The 25727-nt window shown below is 45.4% G+C and overlaps 1 protein-coding gene across 9 annotated transcripts in view; it reads left to right on the top strand.

The window, feature by feature from the left end:
• The first annotated feature begins 11329 nt into the window (after positions 1-11329).
• The window catches only part of FAM214A (family with sequence similarity 214 member A), a 49293-nt gene continuing 34895 nt past the window's right edge, over positions 11330-25727 (top strand). For 4 of the 9 annotated variants that reach the window (XM_037395621.1, XM_037395619.1, XM_037395614.1 and 1 more), the window contains exon 1: positions 11330-12171. In XM_037395621.1, coding sequence (XP_037251518.1) covers positions 12156-12171 — 16 coding nt within the window. In that variant the 5' untranslated portion in view covers positions 11330-12155. Of the gene's footprint in view, positions 12172-23318; positions 23410-25727 lie in introns of those variants that run through there. The other 5 variants (XM_037395610.1, XM_037395609.1, XM_037395623.1 and 2 more) reach the window with 4 other exon arrangements.

Below are 25727 nucleotides of genomic sequence, written 5' to 3'. Positions count from 1 at the left end.
TGTACATGCCATGAAAAATAAATAATTAAACACCGACTATTTCAGTAGGTAAATACTGCCTTGCTCACTCCTGAGCATAAAGCAGCCAGTGTTCCACAGTCTCCCCTAGCAGTTCAGCCTCCTTGAAGACCTCTGGCACGAAACCTGAATGTGCTGACAACACTGTTTGTCACCTCCCGGGACTTTCCTGGGGCAAAGGCAAAGGGGTCAGGTAGCATATGAGTCCCTACCACCTGCTCTGGCTGCTGGGTTGGGGTCAAGGATGGAGGAAGTTTGTAACCAAACTATGTGTCCATCGTCCTGACAGACCCTTCTAGAGGTATAGCTTCTATATGTGCTAGGCAGGCGTTCATTTTCTGCTCCCCCCACATTTTTTCTGTAGTTCAACTAAGTTTGGTTTTATGATAGCTGGTATGGTATGCGGCCTGGGAGTTTCACACAAGTACTCTAGAAGGATGAAATGCTGTTTAGCTTCCATTGAAAGAGAGAAAAAATGCAGAGCTGCCTACCCGGGATGCTCTGGCTCCGCAGTTTTGAGGGCAGTGCTGGCAGTGCTGCCCTGGCAGTTCCTGTGGGTAGGAACAGGATTTGGAGGGTCAGCGAGGAGCACTGCTGTCTGCTCAGAGCTGAGCAGTCTCTCTCCTGTCTAGATTCAGCAGCGTATTTTCATCTATAATTTAGCATGTATTCCCCTTGTTTTTTTCACCTCTGTTTTGGCCATTTTTCTCTTTAGAACTATACTACTGAAAACAGAGAAGTGCGAGGGAATCTCTGGATTTTCTCTTCAGCATAAACTCCAGCTTCTCCACACGCTGTGGCAGCTCAAGTGCTTTATTTTATAAATAAATTGCAGGTTACTGCTTTGCCAGATGATATGCATGTAAAGAACTGATCAGCACCCATGGTACCTCCAGTGCTTGAGTAATGATGCAAAAAAAGGCCAACACCTCAATTTGCATGTCACTTCTAGTCACTCCATTTGAAACTCCTGATGAAAGTTGTTTGAGGGGCAGGGTATGTCAGTTGATTTACGTGGCTCTGGCTTGTGTAAGGACTTCAGGCTTAATCCCTCCTAATGCCATACAAGCATTATCAAGCCGGTGTTATCCAACCTGGAACTGCTGCCAGGTAAAGCTTTTGGGTGCCTATTGCACAGCTGGAGGAGGCTGTTATCAGAAGGGCAAGTCCTGCAGTGCAAAGAAAAACCATCGTTCCTGGTCAGCACTGGAAATCTGCAGAGGGAAGCAGGAACAGGAGCAGCCAGGTAGCAGGCAGTGGGTGCGTGGGATAATGTGAGCGGCAGGGGTGGTGGCAGGGTTCACAGGTGCCCTAGAAGCACCCTCCATGCCTGAGCTGCCACAGTGTCCGTGCGAGCCCAGCTCACCTCTGCCGTGCATGACCAAATGTACTTTGGCAATGGATGGCTGTCACTGGGGCAAGTTTCCATTGCCATGAGAGGACCCAGTTTCCAGAGCTTTAAAGAGAAGGGAGGTGAATCCAGAAAGCTGGCCACAAAGCAGCGATGAAGATTCAATGTTACAGTGACCAGAGCCATGGAAGAAGCTGAGAAAAGCGACTTCACACAATTTATGGCAGGAAGGTATGTGCCATAAGTCAGAGCAGCCCTAAAAGATGCTGCAGTTTATGGCAGCCTCCTAAGAGTGAGCTCTGTAAATGTATCTTCTTCCCAGCTCCCTCACTTTCACAAGCAGCGTACCTTTTTAAAGAAGGGGGGGGAAATATTTCAAGTCATGGTATGATGTTTCTTTCATTTGCCAAGGAAAAATCTGAAAGCATTAAATGTGCAGAGTGATTGACTTGGTGAAGCAAAGCTGATGAATGGCTTGAAATGGGTCATGCATTTGTGGCTGGGGCTTTACTGCCGATAGCTGATGACAGCTTTCTGCTGGCTCCAGACAGTGGAAAAAGTTGTCTCAATGACAGCAAACAAATAGGGGCAAACCCCTCCTCTTCCTTAAAATCGGATCAAGGAAATGGACTCTTAGCATGATGGGTTGTGACTAGGGCCCTGTTTTTGAAACATGATCTATGTGTGCAAATCCCACACAGATCAGATGCCAAAACTGCAGTGCTTCTTTGGCATTTCAGTTGAGAAGGAGAACAAATGTGTTCTGTACTCATCTTTTCTTTTTTTAAGCAAAAACAATTAACTTTGAAACAAGGGCTTTGATTGCTTTTTCTCTGACGTCAGCTTTACATTGATGTAATTCTATAGACTGGTGGAATCATTGCTGATTTGCACTGGTGTAAGCAGGAGAACAATCAGGCTCTGTGTTTTCCAGGCAGTGAAGCTGGTTATGTTTTGTGCAAAGAAACTCAGATAAACAACGTAAAAGGGAAAATAAATTAACCAAGAAATTCAGGAGCCGAAAGCAATATGAGCACAGATACAGCTACAATGTTCTAAGTGTATCACTAGTTTAAAAAAGATACCTAGCCTAATTAAGTACAGATTGACTTTGCTATAAATATGAACAGTGATCTCCCTAATTTTCAAGTTTTAATTGACACCCAAAGGTGAGCAATTTAATAACTTACTGCGATTTTGTTTATTTTTCAGTATACATACTGTACTTTATTGCCTTTGAGATCCTCAAATTAATGTCAACTTCCCTTCCCCTTCCAATAGTGTTACACAACATGAGAATAAATCAACCGTAGGGATTAAAATTATAATTGATCTAGTGTGAAAGTAGCAAAGAAAGCGCTACCCAATATAGCCTGAGTTGAAATCCTAGCTCTCTCTGTATGAAGGGGAGTTGACCTTTGTATATGGGCCAAGGATTTCACCATTGATGACATTTGCCAGGCACAGATTTTTTTTTTTTTTCACAGTGCAGTACAATCAGGCCTTTCAGTGTTCGGCTTTTAATGCTCATTTTTTTGCTATAGTTGCTATTATGCTCTCACTTTCAGAGGATGTCAGACTCTTGAAAGAGAAATTGTTTTGGTTTAAGTACAGTAAAGCTTACAAACACTCTGCTTGGGGTGAGAGATGTAGGCTGGGTCCTCATCAGGGGAGTTTTAGTGTATGGAGAGAGTGGAGCTGGGCCCAGCACTTCTATAATAGACCCTGGCAATGAGTGAGGTGAGCCACAGCATTCTTCACTGCAAACTATACAATTACAGGACAGCAGCTCATGAGTGGAATTTTAGGGAATACTTTTTTATCTAGAAACAGGGAAAAACGGAAAAAGGAGGGGCAACAAAAACTGGGCTCCAGCAAAACCTGAATCTGGGTAATTTTCACATTTCTATATTGAAAAATCAGTCCTGATGACTACGTGCAACCCATTCTGTCTTCACTATTAACATGTAGCATATGCCACTAAATGGCCATGAATATATATTAGAAGGGCTAGGGCTAATAACTATGCAACTAAAATTTTTAGAATGAGGCCATGGAAGTTTTGCAATAGCTCTGGCATTTACCTAACAAGCCCCAACTCACTGACTACTTTAGTAAATGATATGCAACTTCTCTTGTAAACCATGCATGTGGTTACTTTAAATATTGCCCTGTATTTAACAACGTGCTACTTTCCTGCCCTACTCTCTCGTAAGTCTAGTAGGAGTTGTGGTATTAATTTAGCATGGGTGGAACTATGGGCTGGACTTGTTGTTCCAGCAAGGTAATCGCTTCTTTGCATAAATGAATTATCTTTTTCATTTACAGTGCCCATGGAAAGTTGTGTGTAATCTCAACACACTCAGTAGTGCAGCTGTAGTAATTCTTTAATGTGTTGTGAACATGCTCACTGTGTCAGTTTTCTCTTGGGTGCAACATCTGTGCTTGCAGGGTGAGATGTATGACGAGATGGCCCTTCGGGGGGATGCTGGCCCTGCTTCACCTGTGACTGCTGGACTCTCCTACAAAAAGGGTACTACTCTGATGGAGGATAAGTGCTGCCTGAAACCGGCACGTCCAAAGGCCTGCCTGACAGAGGCTGAATGGGATGGCAAGTCTGCGATGGCAGTGCAGAAATGTCGCGACGGAGGGAAGACAGAGTCACTCAATATGAGTGATCAGCAGACTTCGTTTATTGTCCCTTACAGTCACCTTTTATGCCTTGTTATAATTAGCTCATACATATTACAAAAGTTAAGCTCATTATTGGTTAGTTGCCTAAATACCAAGCCCGCCCCTAGTTTCTCTTCTGTAGTTATCTGTCCCCACCTGCAACATTCTTTTCCCACCAAAATCTTCCTGTTATTGTGTAACAAGGACAGCCAAAGACAGTGTATTTTGCTTTACTTCAGATAAGCTGAGAGCGATGTGCATTTTTGTCCAGCCAGCTGGACTATGTCTATGAGACCTTTTTCAGCTAGCCAGTTATCCACACAGAAAAATTTGGCAAGAGGTGGCTGTGGCACAAGCTCCAGATGCGCAGCCAGTAGCAGTGGAGACACATGGGGGTAAAGGCTGTGAGTGTGAGTCCTGCTGCAGATGAGAGCACTGCCCGAGACGGGAGAAGCTGCCTGGGATCTGCCACCAACTTGTTGATACGGCACTAAACCATGACCCGGATGCCGCGGTAGTAGAGGGAAAGCAAACAAGGCTGGTGGAGGCAACAGAAGTTGAACTTCATGAACTCCTACCAGTTCAAATGGAGTAACACCAGCAATTAATTTGGTGCAATTCCTTGTGTAGAACTGCGCTGGAAATTATTACAGGATAGATCAAGCCATTATCAATAGGAAAACAGCACTGTAAACCTCCAAACACCTCCTTCCAAGTGTTATGCACTCACTTTCCACTGAAATTAATAGAAATAATATAAACGGGGTGCTTGGATTCCTGCCGGATCACTGCAATGAGTAACTGGGGTATAGCTTCTGGATATACCTGCTCAAAAGTAAATGAGAGTGCTGAGTGGCGAGGGATGACCTAGATTGGAAACAGTCCTTGCACTTCTGTTTTCCCAAAACCTTCTACTGTTGGTGACATCTTGCTGTTTCTTTTGGCAAACATCTCTATCTTCTGTTCAGGGAATGTCAGGGCTTGCTGTTGCCACAAAACCTTCAATTTTAATATGGAAACCTATATATTTTCTGATTAATGTTTCAATCAAACTTAGTCCTGGGTAAACATTGTGTAATGTTAGCATTCACCAGTGAACTTGCACAAACCCCTTGAAAAAATGTTGAAAAAATCAAACACACCCACCCCACACAACCCCCGTTTCCAGTCTAGAATGAATATTACACCCACAGAAAAGACCTCCTGTGTAAAAGAGAATAACTTCTCTCTCTTTCAGGAATTGGGGATCTAATCACAAGAAGGTTGTTCACTTTTCAGTGCACTGAAATGTACTGCTGTGCATTACTGCATTAGTCAAGTGCTGATCCAATGAAACTTGACTGTTGCGATCTTACCGTGTAGGTATCTGCTGAGATTGACATTCATATGGAATGGGTGTTTAGGGTTTTTTTGTAAAACAGAACCTTTACATGTCTTTATCTTCATACTTCTGTATTGCCATGACTGGATGTTCCATCAGTCACTGCTTCAGGTGAGACAGCACTATTCTCTTTCAGAAATGGTATCTAAATTATGCATCACAGATCGTTACTTCAGAAGCACACAAGTTTTATGAAATACCATTTTAGGAGCTGCTACAAACAGAGGAGAGATTATACAAGTTACTGTTTCCAAAGCGAATTATGGAAATGCAGGAAGGGCTTCATTTCTGTTGGCAAGAAGACCTGACTGCTAGACCTCAGTCTCTGGAAGAGCAGCAGCAGCAAAGGTTCCACCCTGAGCAGTGGTAAGCTCCTGTGGCTGCTGCCAGAAGAGTGAAGAAGACACAGGGCATTCCGTGTGATCGGGGGAACTTGAGGAGCAGCACAGGATGGGAACCGGCTCGCTTCCAACTAAAGGAATCTCCTGTATGTAAACAAGGTTTAGTAGCAAAGTGTTGAGTCCAGGAAATTATTTCTGGTGAGGAGGATAAGCTTTCCTTTTGATAGGAGTGCAGCTTCTGCTCTGTTGTTCTCATAGCTGCCTCCCAACTTAGCCTTGGCTGTGTCTCCAGTGAGAAAGTACTACTCAGAAAATAAAGGAATTTGAGAGCACACAGGGAAAAATCAACAGATGTCATTTTACTCATTCCAGAAAGTGAATTTAAGAGGGAAGACCATGATAATAGCTATATATTTTTACTTTGAAATGGCCGATTAGTAGCAAAATTAAGCAATGGAGGGGTTTGGTAGGAACTGTAAGAAAAGATAAATCCCTCTAAGTTAGCAGACGCCAGGCTCTAACAGTAGAGCACCTGTTTGTTTCCTCTCTTAAAAATATTTAGCACTAGACCATGATTTGTGTATTTTGAAGAAAGAAAACTAAAATATTGCTGTTCCTACTCTGTCGCAGATCCTGATTTTCCAGTCGTGGGACAGGTTTCCTGTAGAAGTAACTCCATTGGCTTAATTAATGCACTTATACCAGATTGGTACACCCCATGGGTATACCAGGGAGAGCTGATGTAACAAGACGAGAATCAAGCCCATAGGCCAAAATTTTCAAAAATAAGTTTCTAAAATTAGGTGCCTAATTTCCTAATTAGGAAGCTGAGTAAAGGTGGACAGGTTTTTAAAAACGCTGTGGGTTGACAAATTCTGCTGAAGTCAATGGGAGCTGGAGATGATTTTTTCCTTTGAAAATCCGGCTGGTTTATTTAAATGCCCAAATACTGTTACGGGCCAATGTTGGACATCCTGGGCTGAAGGTTTTCATTTCCTATCCCTTCGTATAACTGTATCAGCATGTACTCAGTACACAGAATTCTCATCATGTAGTACTCTGTGGAACATGAGTGTAGCTCATCTTGCCAGACTTCCTCATATGACCGTCTGGGTTTGGAGACTCAAAACAAGAAGATGCGATAAATTTACTTTCCTCTCCTTGATCCTGAGGCAAGCCCTGAACGTTAACAGAGAGGAGGCTTAAGGGCTGTTCAAAATCAATGCTGGTGAGCAGCTTTGTGGAGGAACTTCTGCATGGGCCGGAGGAGATGTATACAGAAAAAAACCTCCCCTGTGGTTCCCACCATCAAGGTCTTCCTGCCTCTCAGATCAATGTGAAACAAAACAAGCAGAGGAACTCTGGAGGCGCTGCCTTAAAGCCACTCAGATGTCTCTGTGTGACACCATGAGGCGCATTGCCTGGAAATTGTGAGGATGGGAAATGCAGTTAGGGCATTTTTAATGTGTTTTTGAATCTGGTTGGGCTGATGCTACTAAAGTACTTAAATCTAGCTGTTAAAATAAAGATGAATGGGGCTAAAACATATACTCAGAAGTACTGGAGGCTGAAGCCAACAGCGGTAACACAAAGGTAGGCATGCATACAGAAGACAATTTTCTCAAGCTATCCTTGCTATTGTAGTTATAGGTATCTTGAGAAAGAACGATGAATTCTCTTCCATTCAACTAGAGCCACTTTTCTGTATATATTGATGAATTAAAACCCAAACTCAAAATGGTTAGAACCCCTAAACCTAAACTTTTAGAATATATCGATATTCTAAATATAGTGATTTATAATTATCTCAGTTTCAGTAACAGATTGTAGGAATTTATTAGTTCCTGTAGACTAATAAATTCCTACAAGCACATAACTTGTTTCTATTTTAATGGTCTTTGCAAAGTGGTTACTACTGGTGATAATTAAATTACAGTTGGTTCTTCATAGTTTTTTTAGCACTTCTCAAATTAGTTTCATTGTATACTGTATCTTCTAGTCTATTTCTGATTGTCTTCATCCCTCAGCTATAATATTGTTCCAAGTGTGGTGGCTTTATACCACAGAGGTGGCAGCCATGTCAAAAGCAGTTGTGCCACGTCACTTAACAGGCAGTAATTGTCTCCAGGAATTACAGGAATCTTGATCTGCTGCATCAGACATCACTTCTTTGTCAGCTAAAGCTGAAAAGACACTTGAGGATATAACCTAAAATACACTCTGTTCCAGGTTGCAGGAACCGTGCCAAAAGTGTAAAGTGCTGAAGTTCTGAGAGAAAACAGCCATACATTTACCCTTATCTATTTATTTATTTATTTTTAAAAAAACTTTATTTCTGTATGAACAAGGTTTACATGACACCACTCTGTCATGCTGCCCCAAGTAGGGAGTTTTTTAAAATCCAATGGCCGATTTCAGCCAAGCTTCACATGTGAGTAGTGTTCGTAAGAGGAGGGTCTGACGCATTTCAGGAAAACGAGGTAGAGCGGCCCTGTTAAATTTTCCACCGAAACAGGGGCTGCCACCGAAACTCGTGCTTTTCAGCGCTGGGGACCACATGTGCAAGAGCTTCTCTGACTGCACAGCTGCTGCAGCCTAAGCTCTCACCTGTCTAGACACCAAAGTTAATCAACCATGAGACAGAAACAGATAAGAAATCTGGTTTTGTCCTTGCTTGTGCTCCCAGAAGTACGTGTTGGTCTAGACTTGGCACTGGGAGGGCAGTTAAAGTTCTGACAGTGTTTCTAAGCTAATCCTGCTTTTGTGTGATGTGTAATACAGCCATACGCTTTTCAGATGTTTTAACATGATGTTCATCTTCTGAGGTCAGAAACGCATTTCTGTACTGTCATTGCTCTCAAAAAATTTCCAAGTATGTGTAAGCAAATTCCCCTGGCTGAAGCCTCTTATGCCATTATTTCCTCTGTGTATTCGTGCAGTGCTCATCGTTGGCTGGTGACTGGCAAGAAAGTTATGAGTTCAAGGCCATTTTTAGCCATTTTAGCCTAACTAAGTCCGCAAATTTCTCTGGGATGTTTATCCCTATTTTGTATTTAATGGTATACATGAAATATTGTATAATTAGATCTCTCTAATAATTCTCAGTTTTCTCTTCTGCTTTTTCAAGATCTGTTCTTTGTCTACGTGGTCAAAAGTGAAATCATCCTTCTCTGTCTGAAGTGAAGCAGGGTATCTCAGACATACCCATTGCTCTCTGTCGAGAAATGGTCTGACTCCAGAGGGGAAGCTGACCCTGGAATCTCCTACGCAGTCACATAAAGTAGGGCTGTGTACCGGACTGGCTTACTCTTGTCATATCCCTTAGAGCTTTCCTTTTTTATAAGTGGTTTTCAGGCTGGCACCTACATTTCCTGTTGGCTTGAACTCCTAGGAACTACAAAGTAATGGGAAACTGTGCACTTACAGTCTGGCTCATTAAGAAAACACTATGGAAGAGAGAGTGTTTTCTTGGAAGTTGGGTCTGTTTGTGTCTGGTGAGCAGTTAAAAAAAAAAAGTGCCAAAGTGAGATTAAAAACTATTAAAAAATACTACATGAAGCATAACAGTTAAATAGTCACAGTTGTAGTTAAACAGTAGAAAGGCAGATTTGATTTTGACTGTAAAACCAATATTAGAACAAGCTACAAACTCATTTGCAATGTCTTACAGCAACAATTAGTGGCCTAAAGGATGTGACTTTTCATTAGGATGACTATCACCGGTAGGAGGATCTGACAGGTGGCTGAATCACCGCACCCAGTGCAGTAATGCTGAAATTCACATACGCATACATCTACAGTATTTATTGCTCAGTCAAATACCTCCTTTTATAATCCTGGATTGCCACATTTGCAATTATATTGCATCCGGCAGAGAGCTCTGAGATCTGTAATTACCAAACACATCTACAGCAGTCACACAGCAACAGAAGTGACACTCATGTACTTACGAGTGTAATATCAAAGCACTGCATGTGACACGTTTCTGTTTGCTTATGTATTTCAGGGTATGACTGAAATGAGAGATGTTTACTGGATGGTTTATTCTGTGAAGCACCCTCCTGGTGTAATGCTGTACAACTGATCAATGGGGAGAGAAATAGGTGCAGTTCGTATGAGCCAGACAGCATCAAATTGAGTTGTTCTGGAGTTTCACATTCTTCGCAATACCTTCCGTGGCTGCTTAGCTAGCTGTGAGCAGAGGGTGGCTGCACAGACCATGGGTGTATATGCATCTGCGGGGATCCTAGCACCCTAGAAAGGATGGGGAGTTGACTGATCCATGTGTATTGTTTCTGTATAAAAAGGGCAGAGGGTGTGCGTATTTTTAAATGATCTTGTTGTAGGGAGTGAGTGCCCCCCATAGGGACTGGTCTGTAAGATGGAAGGATTTGTAAACAATCACAGCGGCAGGGAATTGCCAGTGTAATGACTGGAGGTGTGATGGTGTCTCTGTACAGCCCAACTACAGGACCACATTAAAGCAAGAGAGGCCTGTATCATCTCATCTGTCTTTTTCTGAGTCCGACTCAGAGCAATAGAGCTGTCTGCGGGGCCCTGCCTGGCCTTGGTACAGCCGCCGGGTGAGATAGGGCCTTTCCCTGAAAGAAATCTCTGCTCTCATGAGGCCTTGGCACTGCCGCTGCTTTAGCCTGCATAGATCTGGGCCCCTGGTGAAAGGGGGAGCCCCATCATCACAGCAGCTTGTTCCCCCACTTTCCGTGGTGGCACTGGCAGCGTGGGCACTGGCAGCCTTGAGGTGCGGGATGGTGCGGCCCGTCCCTCTCGGGGAAACTTGAATTTCTGCTGGATTAAGGCGGTTGTGCAACCCCAGCCCAGCTGGCTCCATTGTTTCTCCGCACAAAATAGTTATCAGCGTCAAGTGAGTGCCAAGCGCCGCGCTGCCGCGCAGGGCTGCCAGCGGGCCTGTGAGGGGGAGGCGGCGGGGCAGTGGCCGCCCCCGGGCCAGGGGCACAGCCGAGGCCGCCCCCCGCCCTTCGCAGCTCCTCTGGCCGCCGGGCGGGGCAAGGCCTCCCGCCGGGTCGGCAGTTCACACTGGAATCACCGCTCAGCAGGCGCCTATATATACCCGCATAGATGGGCAGGCGCTCGTGTGGCAGTACGGGGGGGCCAGCGCGGGAGTCCCCGCGTAGCTGCACGGGGCGAAGCGGGGGGAGCGGGCCAGCAGCAGTGCCGAGGCCTTTCGCGGGAGCGGGCTGAGGGCCGCGGCAGCCTCCGCCAGAGCCGGGTGAGCGAGGTGGGAACCTGCCCGCCAAAGAGCCTGCAGGGCGGGGGGAGGGTGCCGTTTAGGTAAGCCGATGAGCCGCGGCCGAGCCGGGCCGAGCCGGGCCGAGCCCGGCCGTACTCGCCACCGCCGGCAGGCCCCGGCCAGGCCGGCGCGCTGTTGCTATGGCAACAGAGTTGCTCGGCGGGCGGGGGCCAGGCCGGAAGTGATGGCAGGGGATTGGCTGCCGCGGAGCACGTGGGGCGGGCGACGGGCGGTGCGGTTGGGCCCGGCCGGGGCGGGGGCGGAGCGGGGTCCCGCGGTCCCGGCGGGCGGCTGCAGCGGGCCGTGTGTCCAGTGTCCCCCCGTGCCCCCCACCCCTCCGCCGGCCAGTCGAAGGCCGAGCGTGGCGGGTCCCCCCGCGGCCGAGCTGTGCCCTGCCCGCTGCCGCCGGGCTGTGATGTGTGTGCCCCGCTCGGCGGGAGGCGGGGAGTGCCCGGCGGAGAGGAGGGGAGCTAGTCAGCGGCGAGGAGGAGGAAGGGCGGGAGGCAGAGCCATGGAGCGCGGCGCTGCGCGGCGGCCGGAGGGGCGGGCGGTCTGACCGGGGCGAAGCGCGGGGGGCAGCGCCCGGCAGCCCGGGCGGCAGCGGCGGGGCCGGGGATGAAGGTGCCGGGCAGCCCCCCGCCGCCAGCCGCCGGCTGGTGACAGGTCGCAGGGCCGCGGGCCCGGCGGGGCGGGGGGCCGCTCGCCTGCCCTCCTCGGGGCCGGCGGGAGGGAGGGGACTCCGGCCGGGGCTGCCATCGCCCGGGGCCGCGGTGACTCAGAGCCGGCGCGGCCGGGGGTGAGCCGAGGTCTGTTGTTGTGGGATTTTTTCCCCGGCAGGTTATAAATAGCCCCGCTGGGCGCCGTGTCACGGAAGGACACCCTGGCCGGGCGCGGGGAGCGGCCGCCGGCACTCAGCCTCCCCGGGCCGGCCGCCGCCAGCCTGCCTGCCCCTGCCGGCTGGGCCCGGGCCACCGCCGCGGCGCGCCCGGCCTCCGGCTCCGTGTTGTGACACGCGAAAAAACTCATTAATCTCGCTTGGCGGGGGCCGCGGCAGGCGGCTCGGCGGGGGGAGCAGGCACCGCACCGCGGCTGCCCGCGGACCTGGCTGAGGAAGCGGAGAAGATGAAGCCGGAACGAGGTAAACGCTTTATCGACATTATTTCCTTTTTTTGGTGGGTTTGTTGTTTGTTTGTTTTTTTTATTGTCCGTTTGTGCCCTTTCGCGATGGGAGGTAGCCTGGTGCTGGGTAGCGGTGTTACCGCTGCTTACCCCCTCCCCTGTCGCCTGGGGCGGGGGGGGAGCCCGGCGGTGGGGCTGTGCGGCGGGCAGGTGCCGTGCCACCGGGCTGCCAGCCCCCTCCTGCCCCCTCGGCTCGCCATTGTCTGGGCGGGCGGCGAGCCCGCACCGCACCGCGCTGCGGGTCCGGGGCACCGGCAGACAATGCCCGCACAGGGCCAAACCCAGCAAAAGCGCAGCTGAAAGACGCCTTGGAAATAACCGTAACTTCCCTCGGTGTTGGTTTATAACCCCGCGGTGGTTTTTGTTCTAGTTATGAAGCGGGCGGATCGTAACCAGCACGCTGACACCGAATTTTTCGCCGTCCTTGGGTTACGTCTTATCCGGATTACTGACGCCTGGTTGTACAGAAAAATAAAGTCGGCCGTCTACGTATATGTTTATGACACTTCAGCTCTTTTGCAGTATAGCAACAGCTGCTGATGCCCCTAGAGTTGAAAATATGGCATGACTTCTATTTTAATCCACATGGGCAGTGATTATTGATTTCTGTTAGTTCAAGCAAGATTTTTTTTAATCTTATGAGCGCTTATCGTAGAACTCTGATAATTCCTGCTTAGATACTGGAGTTTCTCGAAGTTCTGATGATTTTTAAAATGATGATTTTTAAAATGAAGAGTTTAAAAAGCATGTTCTTTTGGTGTTATAGTCACGTTGGTGTCTTGAGAAATACTTTAATATAACTTAGATACCCATGTGTTAAATGCTAACACTTACATGACATGCACGTCTTAATTAAGTGTGTTAATGACACGTTTGCTAATAGCGACACCACGTCAATGACCACTCTTAGGTGGATTTCTTGTATGTACATGCTGTAAGGCTTACCATGGTGTGACAAGAGCACAGATAGTACAGAAATTATCATAAACATATACATAAATTAATGGGGTTTAAACACTAGGGATTTGAAATGGGCTTTTCTCTTTGCTTTCCTCCTTGTTTCTTACTTGCCTAAACCTTTACCTGAGTGATTGCAGCAAGGCAGGTTCTTCTTGGAATTTCTTTAGATTTTAATACCAAACCCTGAAGTTTGAAAGCTGTTTACTGTCAAGGTGAAAAAAAATTTCAAAATAGTCAGGTGAAACCTAAATCACTGTGGCTTTAAAATGTTCTGCAGTAGCAGTTCAAAACCTCTATGTGAACTTTGTCTATTATTTTTCTTTAATTTTTAGACAGAACAAATTAGAACATCGGAAACATTTTTAGTTGCTATATAGGTGATCAGATGCTTTGTTTTTAACCATCCTGGTATAGAGGGGACCACATTTATAAAGAAGACAAGTTACTGGTTTGCTGGGTGGTTGTGGTTTTTGAGTGTTTTGGTGGTGTTTTTTTTCTAAGCTGACAGTTAAAAAATTGAGATTTCTATCTGTTGTAAAATGTCTGTCACAAACTGGGTGAAACCCTTCAGAAGTAATGTCTTGAAACTCTTCTAAGATATTTAACAATAATCTTGAAATAAATCAGCAGTCTTGCCAAACATTGGAGGGTATCTCCAGCCATTTTAGCAGAGAGCTCCAGCTTAACCGTGTGTGAAGGTGGTGCACAAAGGGGGTTGTGAAGGTGCTGCCTAAATGCCACATGCAGCCCACAGAGACTCTTAGGAGGCAGGAATCATGCAAATGTTTACATGTGCTGCTTTCTGCATAGCAGCTGTACAGTCACCTGCTTCTAATCGTCGCAAATTAATAGCAAAGGACGGGGGAGAAGCAGACCGCTTTGCTTGCCGCAGTCTTCGCTTTTCTACAGACCCTCAAAATACTGAGAAGACTGCAAATCCATGCACAAAGCGACATGTAAACAGACGTAAAGAGGCTTGAAGTGCTTTGGATTTTTTTTTTTCATTCTTACAAATAATTATATGGGAATCCATTCGGAGCAGAGAGCTGTAGTTTATTTAGTTAAAGTTAAAAACTGTTGCAATGCCCAGGCATGCTGGAAGAAGGTACGGTTTTGCCTTTGTCGTGCTACTGATAAGATTCTGGTTATCGCCAGCAAAAATGGGTGGTGCAGAAGAAAGGGGAGATCCAAGTGTGCAACCACTTCTTTAACAGTGCAAAATGTTAAAGAATATTTTTAATTTAAGGAGGTAAAAAGGATGAGCAGAAATGAAGAAAAAAGGGAAATTTGGCCTGAAGGTACTTACCTCCCTTTATCATAAGGGAAGTTTGAAAATTGCAAATAGAAGCATGTGATATATGAGAGCAGTAGAGGAGATGGAATGTGGAGTGTTGCATAGCAAACCCATGGAACAGTTTTGCAAGTGAGGAGGAGAGGTTTGAAAGTGCAGGTTAGAACGTGGACTTATTTCTTTGCCATGCAAAGGCACAGGGCATTCACAGGACATGTCTCATGAGAATCACTCTGGACTTGCCCCTCGGCTGGGGTGTCAGCGTGGAAGGGCAGTGGTTGCTCTCATGCAATCATATAACTACCTCCATACTACATCTAGAGAATGCAGTAACTAAAATACCCATGGCTGCTCTTTGCCTTTACCTTTCCTACGCTGCCATTCTTAAAATGAAGTGTTGAAGCATCTTACAATACAGCAGTCACTTTGCTTCAGCTGAGGCTTCACCAGTGCCAGTGAGAGGAATGATTTATCTCCCTTTCTGACATAGTGTTTTTGGAGTGACGTTTTGAGTTTTGGTGGAGGTTTTTTTGTCTTTCTGCAGTAACAACATATCAGTTTACCTAGCTTTGATCCATGATATCATCACGATTTAGTTGCTGCAGTACAGCTGCCTAGTCAGCTGCTTCGCGTTGCATGTTTGGACCGCCGTTTCCTTTTCTCAAGTACAGAGCTTTGCTCTTGCTTCTATTGAACTTAGTTCTAATGACTTCTGATCGCTTTGCCAGTTTATTGAGCTTGGAAGGCAGAACTAGGCTTTGTAGAAGAGTGCTTGCAAAGTGTTCCAGTTCAGCTTTGTTCATAAACTGTATAAACACACTGTTTCACCATCGGAGTTAATGAAAACATTGCATAATGTCAGGGTGATAGCTTACTGCCAAACTCGGAAGGCTCGTTATGTACTCTTAGAGTACACTCGGTGCACAACTGGAAAAAATCTTGTGGTTTAGATGAATCTACAGTATAGTCATTTTACTGTGGGAATGTTACAAGACATCAAAAGTCTTACTATAGTCTAAACAGCTCAGTTACTGCTCCTTCCTCCTCCCTCCCCCTCACTGCATGAATGATCAGTTAGAGGAGGAAGACAGGCTCGTTTGTCTCTAAATGCATGCTGGCTATTTTTTATCTTCTTATACTAGTGTCTTCTTACTTTTTTTTATTACCTTGCTTTGTTTATTCCTCGGCTGTGTGCTCTTTGTGTAGAGGCTGCTGTGTTTTCACATACAAATTAAGCAAAAAGCAGTTGTCTCTTACTTTCTGAAGCATTAATTCCCTCCTTGAGATTATCCTAATTTGAAGAAAAGGCTTTCTGTCTACAAGAGAGGAACAATCAGTCTGAAGATTGCTTTTTCTCTTCTCCTTCCTTCTTTGCAAGTCAAACTCTGGTATGTGCCTCTGGGTCTGTTTGTATGTGGTAACTGGGTTAGGAGACTTTCTTCCACCTTATTTGGTGGCTTGGTATGGAAAGGAGCTAACTCTTTGGGTTCAACGAAAGTCTGTTTACTACCTCCTGTTGGAAACATGGCTGAAGGATTTCTGGATGTGTCTCTGAGGAAAGCTGGAGGAGAGATTAATGAAGACAAACAATTGATAGAAGGCTTTTTCTTCAAATCCGTAGGAGGAAGGATGAGGAGGCATAGGGTTGGGGGAAGAGAGTGGAGCCAGGGTGTTTGGGAGCTGTGGAGTTAGTTGTTAAGTTAGGACATCTGGAGAAGATCCTTGTTATTAAAAATAAGCCTTAGTTTTATGCCCTATATTAACTTTGTGAAGGATTTTGTCGAAAACTTTTTAGCAAAGATGTACTACAGAGTATGCAGATCAAGAAGTGAAAATACCTTTTGGGAAAGGATGGCTGGTATTTTAGTGTCCTGCATTGTGCGGTGATACAGGCACTTTAATTTTATAATATCTTCTCAGTGAAATGTCGCAAAGCACATAAACTTTTCCATGGTGGAACAACGTAGCCAGTAAACAAAGTAATAAAGTGGAAATGAGGTGCTTCCTGCTTAGTAGAGCTGTCACTCCAAAAGTGTTTGGGCGATGCTTCGGGCTTGGTTGCCACAGGTAAGTGCAGGTTGGGTGATAATGAGCTGGAGGTGACGCTGCGCCCAGGCCTGGGAGGGAGGCGTGCTGGTGCCACGCGGTGCCGCGCTGGGACACGTGCCAGGAGGGGTGTGTGGCAAGGGAGGCTAGCTCTGATGGGCAGGAAAGGGAGGTGTGCCTGCTTTTCCTATGTGGATTACTTTCAAATAAAAAACCCCAACTTATTATTGAAAAGAAAGAAAACCTAAAACTGTTTAGGATAAAAAAACCCCCAATCAAATCAACCAAACTGACAGGTGGTCAGGATATTACACTCAGATTCCATTTATAAGGCATGAAGCCATCTAGCTTTAATCTTTGGGGAGAGCAGATTTGTCCTGATAACACATTATATATAGATGCAGTGAATGAGGATGAGTGATCAGGAATATAAGCCTTTTTAAATTTTATTTTATTTTTAAATCGAGAGTAGGACCTGTGAGCTTTCAATACAGCTCTGTCCTTGCACTGAAGAAATGGGAATAGATGTTCTTTTATTATTATTATTTATTATTAATAATATAAATTTTATTACCACAAAAATTTAACTTGGAAGAATCCTTAGCTTTTTCAGCTTGTACCTAGATGTCGACAGTGAGGCAAGTCCTGTTGCCGGAGTAGCCCTTGAGTTGGAGCAATGCTTTTTATCAGTGTTCAACAGCCAGAGTTCTTCACTGTGTGTGGGTTTGTCAGAGAGAAGAACCCTGCTGGTAACAACTGTGCCATTTTCTTTCTGTGTGGTTGGCGTTGTCTGTACTAGCCACCTTCAGAGGGACTCGTTACTAAAACAGATGCTGCTGGAGTGGCATTTAGGTGGATATTTTGGGGCTTGTGGATATGCCAAGCCCATAGGCTTGGGCTATGTAACTGACTGTATTCTTTACTTGCTGAAGTAAGAATACTTTGGTATACCAGATCAGATCCCAGGGCTGAAGCATGTTAGGTTGAATTTTGTTGTTAAGGGGCAGTGTTGAAACTATTACTGGATCTGAGGTCTGCCAGCTTCTAAATGTTTTTAAAAATAAGCTAGCATTCATAAATACAGATTCTCATGAGAGATGTGAGTTTGTTGCCAAATAGAGTTCTGCTTATTAAAATTAGAAATCTTCTGTGAAAACAGAGGAACTGACGGGAACAAACCAGCTATATGACATTTGTTAAAAGAACTTGTTCTGTCTGCCTCGCTGTTTACAAAATGTTTCTTTGTGATTTTGACAAACATCTACTAAAAGCAACTGTTAAATGGTGGTGAAATAGCCATAGCGTTTTATCCTATCAGCAACAAGCTTGGAGCAACAGTCCAGCAGTTACTGGCAGTTCTTGCAGTCAACAAGGTCTTGCAGTTTTAAGTATAGCTATAAGAACTGCTTTCTCCATTTGATATGAAACTTGGTAAACATGTTTTTTAGATTTTTTGAAGGTGTCTCATCATTGTCTTTCAAAGTGGTAGTAAATTGTTCGGTCTTTGCAGGTCATTTTTATTTAATGCTTAGACAGAAGCCAGTTTTTAAGCTGGAATTGTTTTAGAAGTGCATGTACAATTGCATGGTTACCTTTGTACTACCAAGTACAAAAGCTTCATTATAAGTAGGCAATTAAGGATGTCTATAAACCTGGGTGAATGCAAATACAGAAGAGTGCCTTTTGGACTTGGGTAGGTAGTTGGACTTTGGAAGACTTCTCATTCATTACATATTCCTTTCTCTGCTGGTCCTGTGCAGGGTGGGATGACTGTAACTACACGCAGCTGAAGCCCTGTGCGGTTATTCTTGATCTGCACATATAACTTTACTAAGATTGGAAGAGATATTGTTTTAGAAAGGCTATTTGTAAGCAGTATAATTGAGTTGTAAGATAGTAATGAAAATTCTCCCGCTGTTCTTAACAATTTAGTGTTGTTCTGGCCAAATCAGATCAAACTCATTTGTATTAATGCATTTTCTTCCTTGTTAAATGGGCCTGACTAATTCTTTTGGCTAGTGATTGTTGTGTTACCTTTTAATGTTAGCTTTGGGACCAAAACTATTTAAAGTTGCTCTCTGGGATGGTATTACTACATTGTGTTGACGCAAAATGCAAAGATGTAACAGGATAGTGTGAGGACATTGTCAGGGATGATTTGGAGAGGAGAGCTCTGTGTGAAGCGCTCCACATGTGAAATACTAGTGATGCTTCATGTCTGTCCTGAATGTAAGAATCCTTGTTATGAATGAAGGTGGACAAACTAGTCTTACTAAGAAGTCTTCTGGACAACTTTGTTTCTTTAAGAGCAGTAAGGGGAGTTCTTCAGTTCCCCCCATACACATTTATTTTGATTTGACCACTTTACATTTTGTGGGAAGGCATCTGTTTTCTCTCTGTCCGGATGTGTAGTACCCAGTAACCATGGGGCACTTCCACTTTTCTCTTAGCAGTGGTCAATGCATTTCCCAAACCTATTGCCAAGTATGACTTCTTTGTTCCCAGGGAAAAAGCAAGCTGGGTTTTCTTCTGAGGTATAATTAAAACAGAAGAGAATGTATCTGAAATAAGGAACCTCTGGTTGCACATGAGCCATGTCATCTGTTTTACATTGCGTATCCTGTGAAGTTAGTGGTGTGTTTTTTGTTTGGGTTTGTTTTTTTTTCCATTAAGATCCCTGGGAACCAGGTTGGTAAGTCAGTCCATTTTGGATTGTGAACTTCCTTAGTGAGACTACAAGCAGGTGACTGACTGCTTGTGCTAGTTTAACTTCGTGGTGCTGTGCACGGATTCCTTTTCCTGCTGCTGAGCCTTCAGGATTTCTAGGGCAGGTTTTACACTTCTGTGTGTTGTAGTAAATTAAGCTTCTCAGGGTGTTGTGCAAGTATTGTCTTGTTGGGTATACTGGAGGAGGGAAGGGCTGAGGGAGAGTACTTCAGCAGAACTGAGGATGGTATTAGCCCGTATCCTTAATACAGTCAGTATCATGGCAGGAGGTGGTAGGGTGGTGGTGGTTTCTTCTGAGGGTTGGGAAGGAGAAGCAGAGGTGCAGGAAGAACTGCTGGGGTCAGCACGCTCTTTTTACAGAGTGATGGGAAGCCCTTCTCCCTGCCAGGTATTGTTCTCCTTGGTTCCCTGGCAGGGCAGTAGCCCAACAACGTAAGTGAAAGAAACTGGCTCCAAGTGACACTTTCAGGCAGGTCAGCAAGTTTGGTAGAAGGCTTTGCAGACTTGGAGGGGTGGAGAGGTTGGTGCTTCTTCCTTTTGAAGCACATGCTATTTGAGTGGCCAAAGAAATCTTGTTTACTGTGGAGAAGCCCTGAAAGACAAAGTATCTGGAGGACTAGAATTGGAGGAGTCATCTAGGTAATTTCTACCATAACTACAGTAGTAGCAGTAGTCACAACGTAACTGCTTTACACCATGCTAACACAAGCACGGTGTGGAGGACCTGTTTTAGAAGCATGCATGATGTTAAAAAGTGAATGAGTAAAACCAAGTAGCCAGTTTATAAGGCTGAAGCAGGAGGAATAGTTGATAATACTAGAAAATTTGAGAGTAGAGATTAGGAGATCAATACACAACTGCTAGACTACACATCTGTCTGCCTCATCTTACATTGTGCAATTAAGTTAACTAAAATTGACATACCTGGCTATTACTGTACTGCCTTTGGAGGTTTCCTACTGGTAGTCTCACTGAATTAACAAGTTTCTATGAGAAAGTGGTTTGGATCCACTAGAAAGAAAAGGTTAAGTGATGGTGCTTGATATGCATTGTATGTTCTTTCATCCCATTTTTGTGTTGAGAATACATAATGACCTTTCATAAATGTTTTAGGACACTTGTAAGCTGGCTGTATTTCATCCTCAGTTAAGCTGCTAGTATGAAATTTTGAGCAGCTTTGTGATATGCACTGATTTTTTTTTTTTTTTGTTCTGTTTTAAAATCATAGTGGAACTTAGAATCTGATGCTTTCAACTTTTCTAGGTCTGCTGTAGACTATATGTAGTCTTTCTCACTCAAGAAATTCGAGTTTAAACATCAGAAAAAGGAAAACTATACATAAATTATGAAGACTGAATGGTATGTCTTACCAGCTCTTCAACATGCACTGCAAGCATCAAGAACTGACCTCAGCTTTGTTCTGAGGAGTTGTGGATCTGAGGGGGGGAAAAGGGGAGCAGGGTTGTCAGTGTGAGAGTGCTTTGTAGTTTTATATCCTGCAAATTAATAACTTAATCCAAAATGATTGTTTCAAGCAAGGGGTGCATTGATAGGAGTGTGCTTTTGTTTTTAGCTTGTCTCTCCAACTAGCCTGTGCAAACGTAAGGTGCCGTGAAGTCACTTAACGCGTTGCTCCTTTAGGGGTCATGTGCGTACCTCACTTCTCTTGCACGAGGCAGGGCTAGAAACTGAACTAGCATGTTACTAGACATCCTGTGCTTTGGCACAGGCCTCCAAAGGCTGAAGTTCTGTGGTTTTTGTAACGTGGGGATGGTGCCAGTTACGTCTACTGGCAAGTGCCTCTGAATTGACGTGTAGTTGACTTGATACTGAGATGAACCATCCTTGGCTGTGATTTCCTGCTTTGTCAAATGTGTAGGACTGCTTATTCCTAAGGTTTGCGTTGGGATAAAATCTACTTTTCTCATGAGCTCTTTTTTTTTTTGGTGTTTTGGTAAGTGTTATTTTTGTGGCAGAAGGTGGGTTAAAGTACAGTATGTTCATCTTGCTTATTACTCGTCATTTTGCACAGTATTAAAACTGCAGGGGTATTAGTAGTATTTTAAGTGCAGCTACTTTATGATGATGGAATACACACCTTAGGATAAAGTCCTATGTATATCTCCATGTGCTACTGTATTCTCTTATGTTCATTCAGGCTAGCAATGTTATCATCTGTATCTGGTGCCTCTGCTGGAATTTGTGGAAGAGCATGAGATCAAACTGATAAATGAGTACCATGCTTCAAGATGGGGTTTTTGGGTGGAATTTCTAATATTGCAGTTGCTAAATTTAGCTTTTTGTTAGGCCAGATGCATTCATTTCTGGGGTGTTCTTCCACAAACAGGCACAGAGCAGAGTTCTGCATACCTATGGCTGGCTTAGGACCGTAAGCTTAGAAGCTGGAGTGTCAACGTGCTGTCCTGCTTTTCCTGCGTTTGAAGAATATCAGGTGTGGAAAGGATCTTTGTGGTTGCCCCCCAGTAGCCCAATGTGGGGAAACTGTTGGGGAGCGCTGTGGTGGGTGGGTATGCCTGTTGGCTAGAGGCAGCTGCTCATCAATAAAGCATTGTTAGTTGGCCTGTAAAAACAACTGGTGGTTCCTGAATATTGTCTCTGCCGGCTCCCGTGGGAATTGATTCGGGGTTGCTGCCTCTGCCTCTTGTTAGCAAAACTTTTAGACACACTGTGTTTACCAGTGTGATAAATATTCCTCTTACCCCTCCCATTCCTCCCATAGGTATTGAATAACTGTTTCACAGAAAATAATCTGAGTACTTTTTCCAAAGGCTAGGTGGTTGCTTGGTTAAGAAAACTGGAAATTGTTGTTTTGGGGTTTTTTTTTTATTTTTTCAGAAGACTGGGGTGTTTTTGTAGAAGTAAATGTTCCATGAAAGAAAAATACTTGGAAAGCAAATTGAGATAAAATATACAGGAAGCCTGAATGTCATAGTGACAAATGAAATGGTCTATTTTGTGTGTAACTTTCTGTAAGGCGCTATCTGCATCTACAATCGTGAAATGGACCAAGAGCTAAAAGTTACCCAACTGTCCTTGGATAAAATGTCTACTTAAAAGTCTTGTACAGGTGATGTTTTCTTGCAACCAGAGCTAAATGATACTGCTCTATAAAATGCGAGTGGGGACAAGTCGCAGTTCTGTGGAGTATGCAGCATGTTTTCCATGCTCTTGAAGGGGTTAGTGCTGCTGGATTTTCGGTGTGGTTGTGGAGTTCTGTGGTATCTAATTACAGAACGAGAGTTTTAGTCTTGTTTTGTGATGTGGTTAGGCTGAGTGTAAGCCTTTCATATTTTTTTTTTTGGGGGGGAGGGGGCGATGATGTTAATGCAGTGAATGCCATCTGACTTTGGTTGTTGTAAATGGGTAAGAACTGGCTGAAATGAGTGTGGGTGACGTTGCTTAGACTGCACCTAGGAGGATGTGCACAGCCTTGAGGGTAGTCTCTTGAAACAGCTTCATAAATGAAATTATAAATATAAAATTGAGGGAGTGTGTGTGTGTGTGGGTCGCTCCGGCTGGGGCGGGGGGCTGAGGCCGGGGGGACGCGGCGCCGCAGCTGGACGGCAGCGAGTGCTGCCGGGGGGGTTGAGGGGTGGGGGGGTGGGGGCGGCCGCCGTGATTTCCCACTCCAGCTCTAAATGCACACGGCCTGGCAGCCGGCGCCGCTCGGGGCTGGCCTTGGGACGCGGTGCCGGCCGTGAGCGTTACACGCGCCGTGCCAGGGCGCCCGGCGAGCCGCTGGTGCAGGTAGCGGTGCCAGCGGGGTCCCCTGCGCTGCCGCCGGGGGGGGCGGGGCTGTGCCCCGGGGACGCGGTGCCCGGCCCCGCCCGCCCCCACGCGTGTGGGCAGCCCGCTCCCGGGCAGGGGCACGCGTGGCGCTGGCGCCCGGCCGGGTTGGCAGCGGCACCTCGGCACCGCCTGCAGCCGCGGGTCCCCCCCGCTCACCTGCCCCGGCGGAGCCGGCCGGGGGCGGGGGGGGGGGCCGGGCCGGGCCGCCGAGGGGCCGGCGCTCGCCCGGCGGGGCCAATCGGCGCCGGCCCTGTTGCTATGCGCGCCGCTACTCTGCCTCCTTTGTGGAAGATGCCGTGGGCACCCACCCGCGGCGGCGCGGCGGCGGGGCGCGCTGCGGGAGCACAGGGCCGCGCAGAGAAGGTGTGTACCGGCGGGGAACCGGGCCCCCCGCCGCTCCCCGCGCTCGGCCCGGTGCGGGACCCGGCGCCGGCTGCCCGCGGAGGATGGGGCCGAGATGACTGCGAGGGGGGGGCGGCGGCGGGGGGGCGGGGGGGGCTTCCCGGGCTGGAGGCGAGCCGAGCTGTGTGGCTGTAGGAGGCTCGGTGGGGGCTGGCGGTGGTTTGATGCGAAGGGGGATTTGCAGTCCGGCAGTGCTGAATGCTGCCTGCCCGGCCGAGCCGGGGGAGCGTGCTGTACTTGGTCTGTAAATAGTGCCTTTAAAAACCCAAACACTTTCACCATATGTTCTTCCTTTTGGGCCGTATACTGAGCCTATGAAACGTTAGCCTTTTCGAGGCCTTTTTTTTTCTATATATATATATATCTTTTCCAACCTCTCTTGAAAGTAATGGACAGCCTACAAATTATACCTCTGTTAATCCATTACAAGGGTAGGGCAAGGGTATTAAATGGTCTGGGACAGGAGCAGGATGTTTTTAAGTCTTACAAGAGAGACATCTAGTTCAATGTCAGATCTGCTAACAGTTGTAGTTAGTGTAGCCATATGTAACTGCTTGACTTTTCATTGTTAGGGAGGAAAAAAACCTCTCCCCTCTCCCAAAAACACGCTGAAGCTTAACTGAGTTTCTTCTGTGCCTTGTTATGTAGGTCAAGTTTCTCTCTCCTTTTTTTTTTTTTTTTTTTTTTTTTTCCCTCCAGCAGGAGGAAACTATTACAGTATTTTGATTTCTGCTAGAAACAATGCATGAAAGCATTATCAGCCCTTTGCCACCACTTGTTTGTCTTGGGGCAAATGAAGCTTTGGGGACAACTTAAAAATACATATTTTTAATTAGCAACTTGCTGGCTGTTCAACTGTATGCTGTGTTTAAAGCTAAATAGCATACTGAACTCGGTGCTGAATGGAGGATTATCCATTCCTTTTTATGGAAACCTGTTCTCTAAAAATGCAAAGTTGTTCCAGCCAAGTAGGTGCATGTATTTTCATCCTGGGTCTAGAGCTTGTTGGTGGTCCTTCGAAAGGTACTGGAGCTCTAGCTTCAGTGAGCCCGCTGATGTTAGATGTTCACCTCCCGATAAAGGAGGAGGAACAATTCCACTAGTGTAGTCTTGTGGTTTGTGTGGGAATATTGGTTTTGAATCACTGAAGCACTGCTTTGTGAAGTAGTAAGGAATTTTTGAGAGGACAAAGCAAAATTTCATAATTACATATATTAAATTTTAAACGTGTTCACGTCTGCCATTTTGCTATACAGAAAATTGCCATATATTAGGACAGAGGGAAGCAAACTAGATTCTTGGCTGAAATTCTGTTAAGCCTTTAAATTTTGACCTTGTGTAACATTTTATTCTTTTGCTTACCAGAATACTATTAAAGCTTAATAACATGACTTATAATGTGGAAACTTGTAAATAGCTGAATTGTGCTGTGTGACACAGTTCAGTTCTAAAACTATCAAAAACATTCTTTTGTTTTGTGCATTTGAAGTTCCGTAGTAGGCTCTGGTGTCCATTTTAAAATGAGCAGTCTTTTACACAGCTTGAGAGTTGTGATGTCCTCATTTATCCTCCCAAATTAAAAACAATTTTACGGGCCTGGCCATTCTCCCAGAATTTTAAATGAGAAGCGTATATTGTCTCTCTTGTAACTTTTTTACTTTTGCAGGTTACTGTTTAACCGCTTAAGGGCAGGCCTTGTAGGTGAAGGTTAATAGCACTGGAAAACTTACCTGAGGAGCTTCATGCTGCTCCACCATCCTCAGTTTCACCTCAGTTCTTTCAGAGCCCCTTGCAATTCTGATGAAGAAGTGCAGTCTCTGCCTTTGGTCTGCTAGCCTTACTCCTTTCCCTCCACCCCACCCTCATAATAATCCGGACTGCAAATGGTGAAGCAAACCTACTGACGCTGGAGGTAGCCTCACTAGCTAGGAGGAGGATTTTTGGGTGGTCAAACGTGTTCTGACAAGGTTCCACAAGATAAATTACCCACCACTTGGATGACAATGAACAGGTTGTAACATCAAAGTTTTGAGAGATGAAGTAGGAAAGCACAAAGAGAAGATGAATACAGAAAGAAACTGCAGTAGAAGAGGTCAGATGTCACGGAAGTAGTTTGCTCTGGGCTTTTTGTCTTTTTCTTTATTTCAGATAAAATAATGGGATTCTTAATCTACATTCCTCACCTGAGGACACAGTTCTTCACAAGTCCTGTGCTTTTTTTCCTGTGCTTTTTTAAGTACCCTGATAGTTTTGTTCTAGCAGCAGCACTGCAGAAATTT

The sequence above is a fragment of the Falco rusticolus genome, chromosome 7, assembly GCF_015220075.1.
Source record: "Falco rusticolus isolate bFalRus1 chromosome 7, bFalRus1.pri, whole genome shotgun sequence".
In the NCBI taxonomy this organism is placed as follows: Eukaryota; Metazoa; Chordata; class Aves; order Falconiformes; family Falconidae; genus Falco; species Falco rusticolus.
Note: the sequence above shows the minus strand (reverse complement) of the source record. Positions and strands in the feature narration are given on the sequence as shown.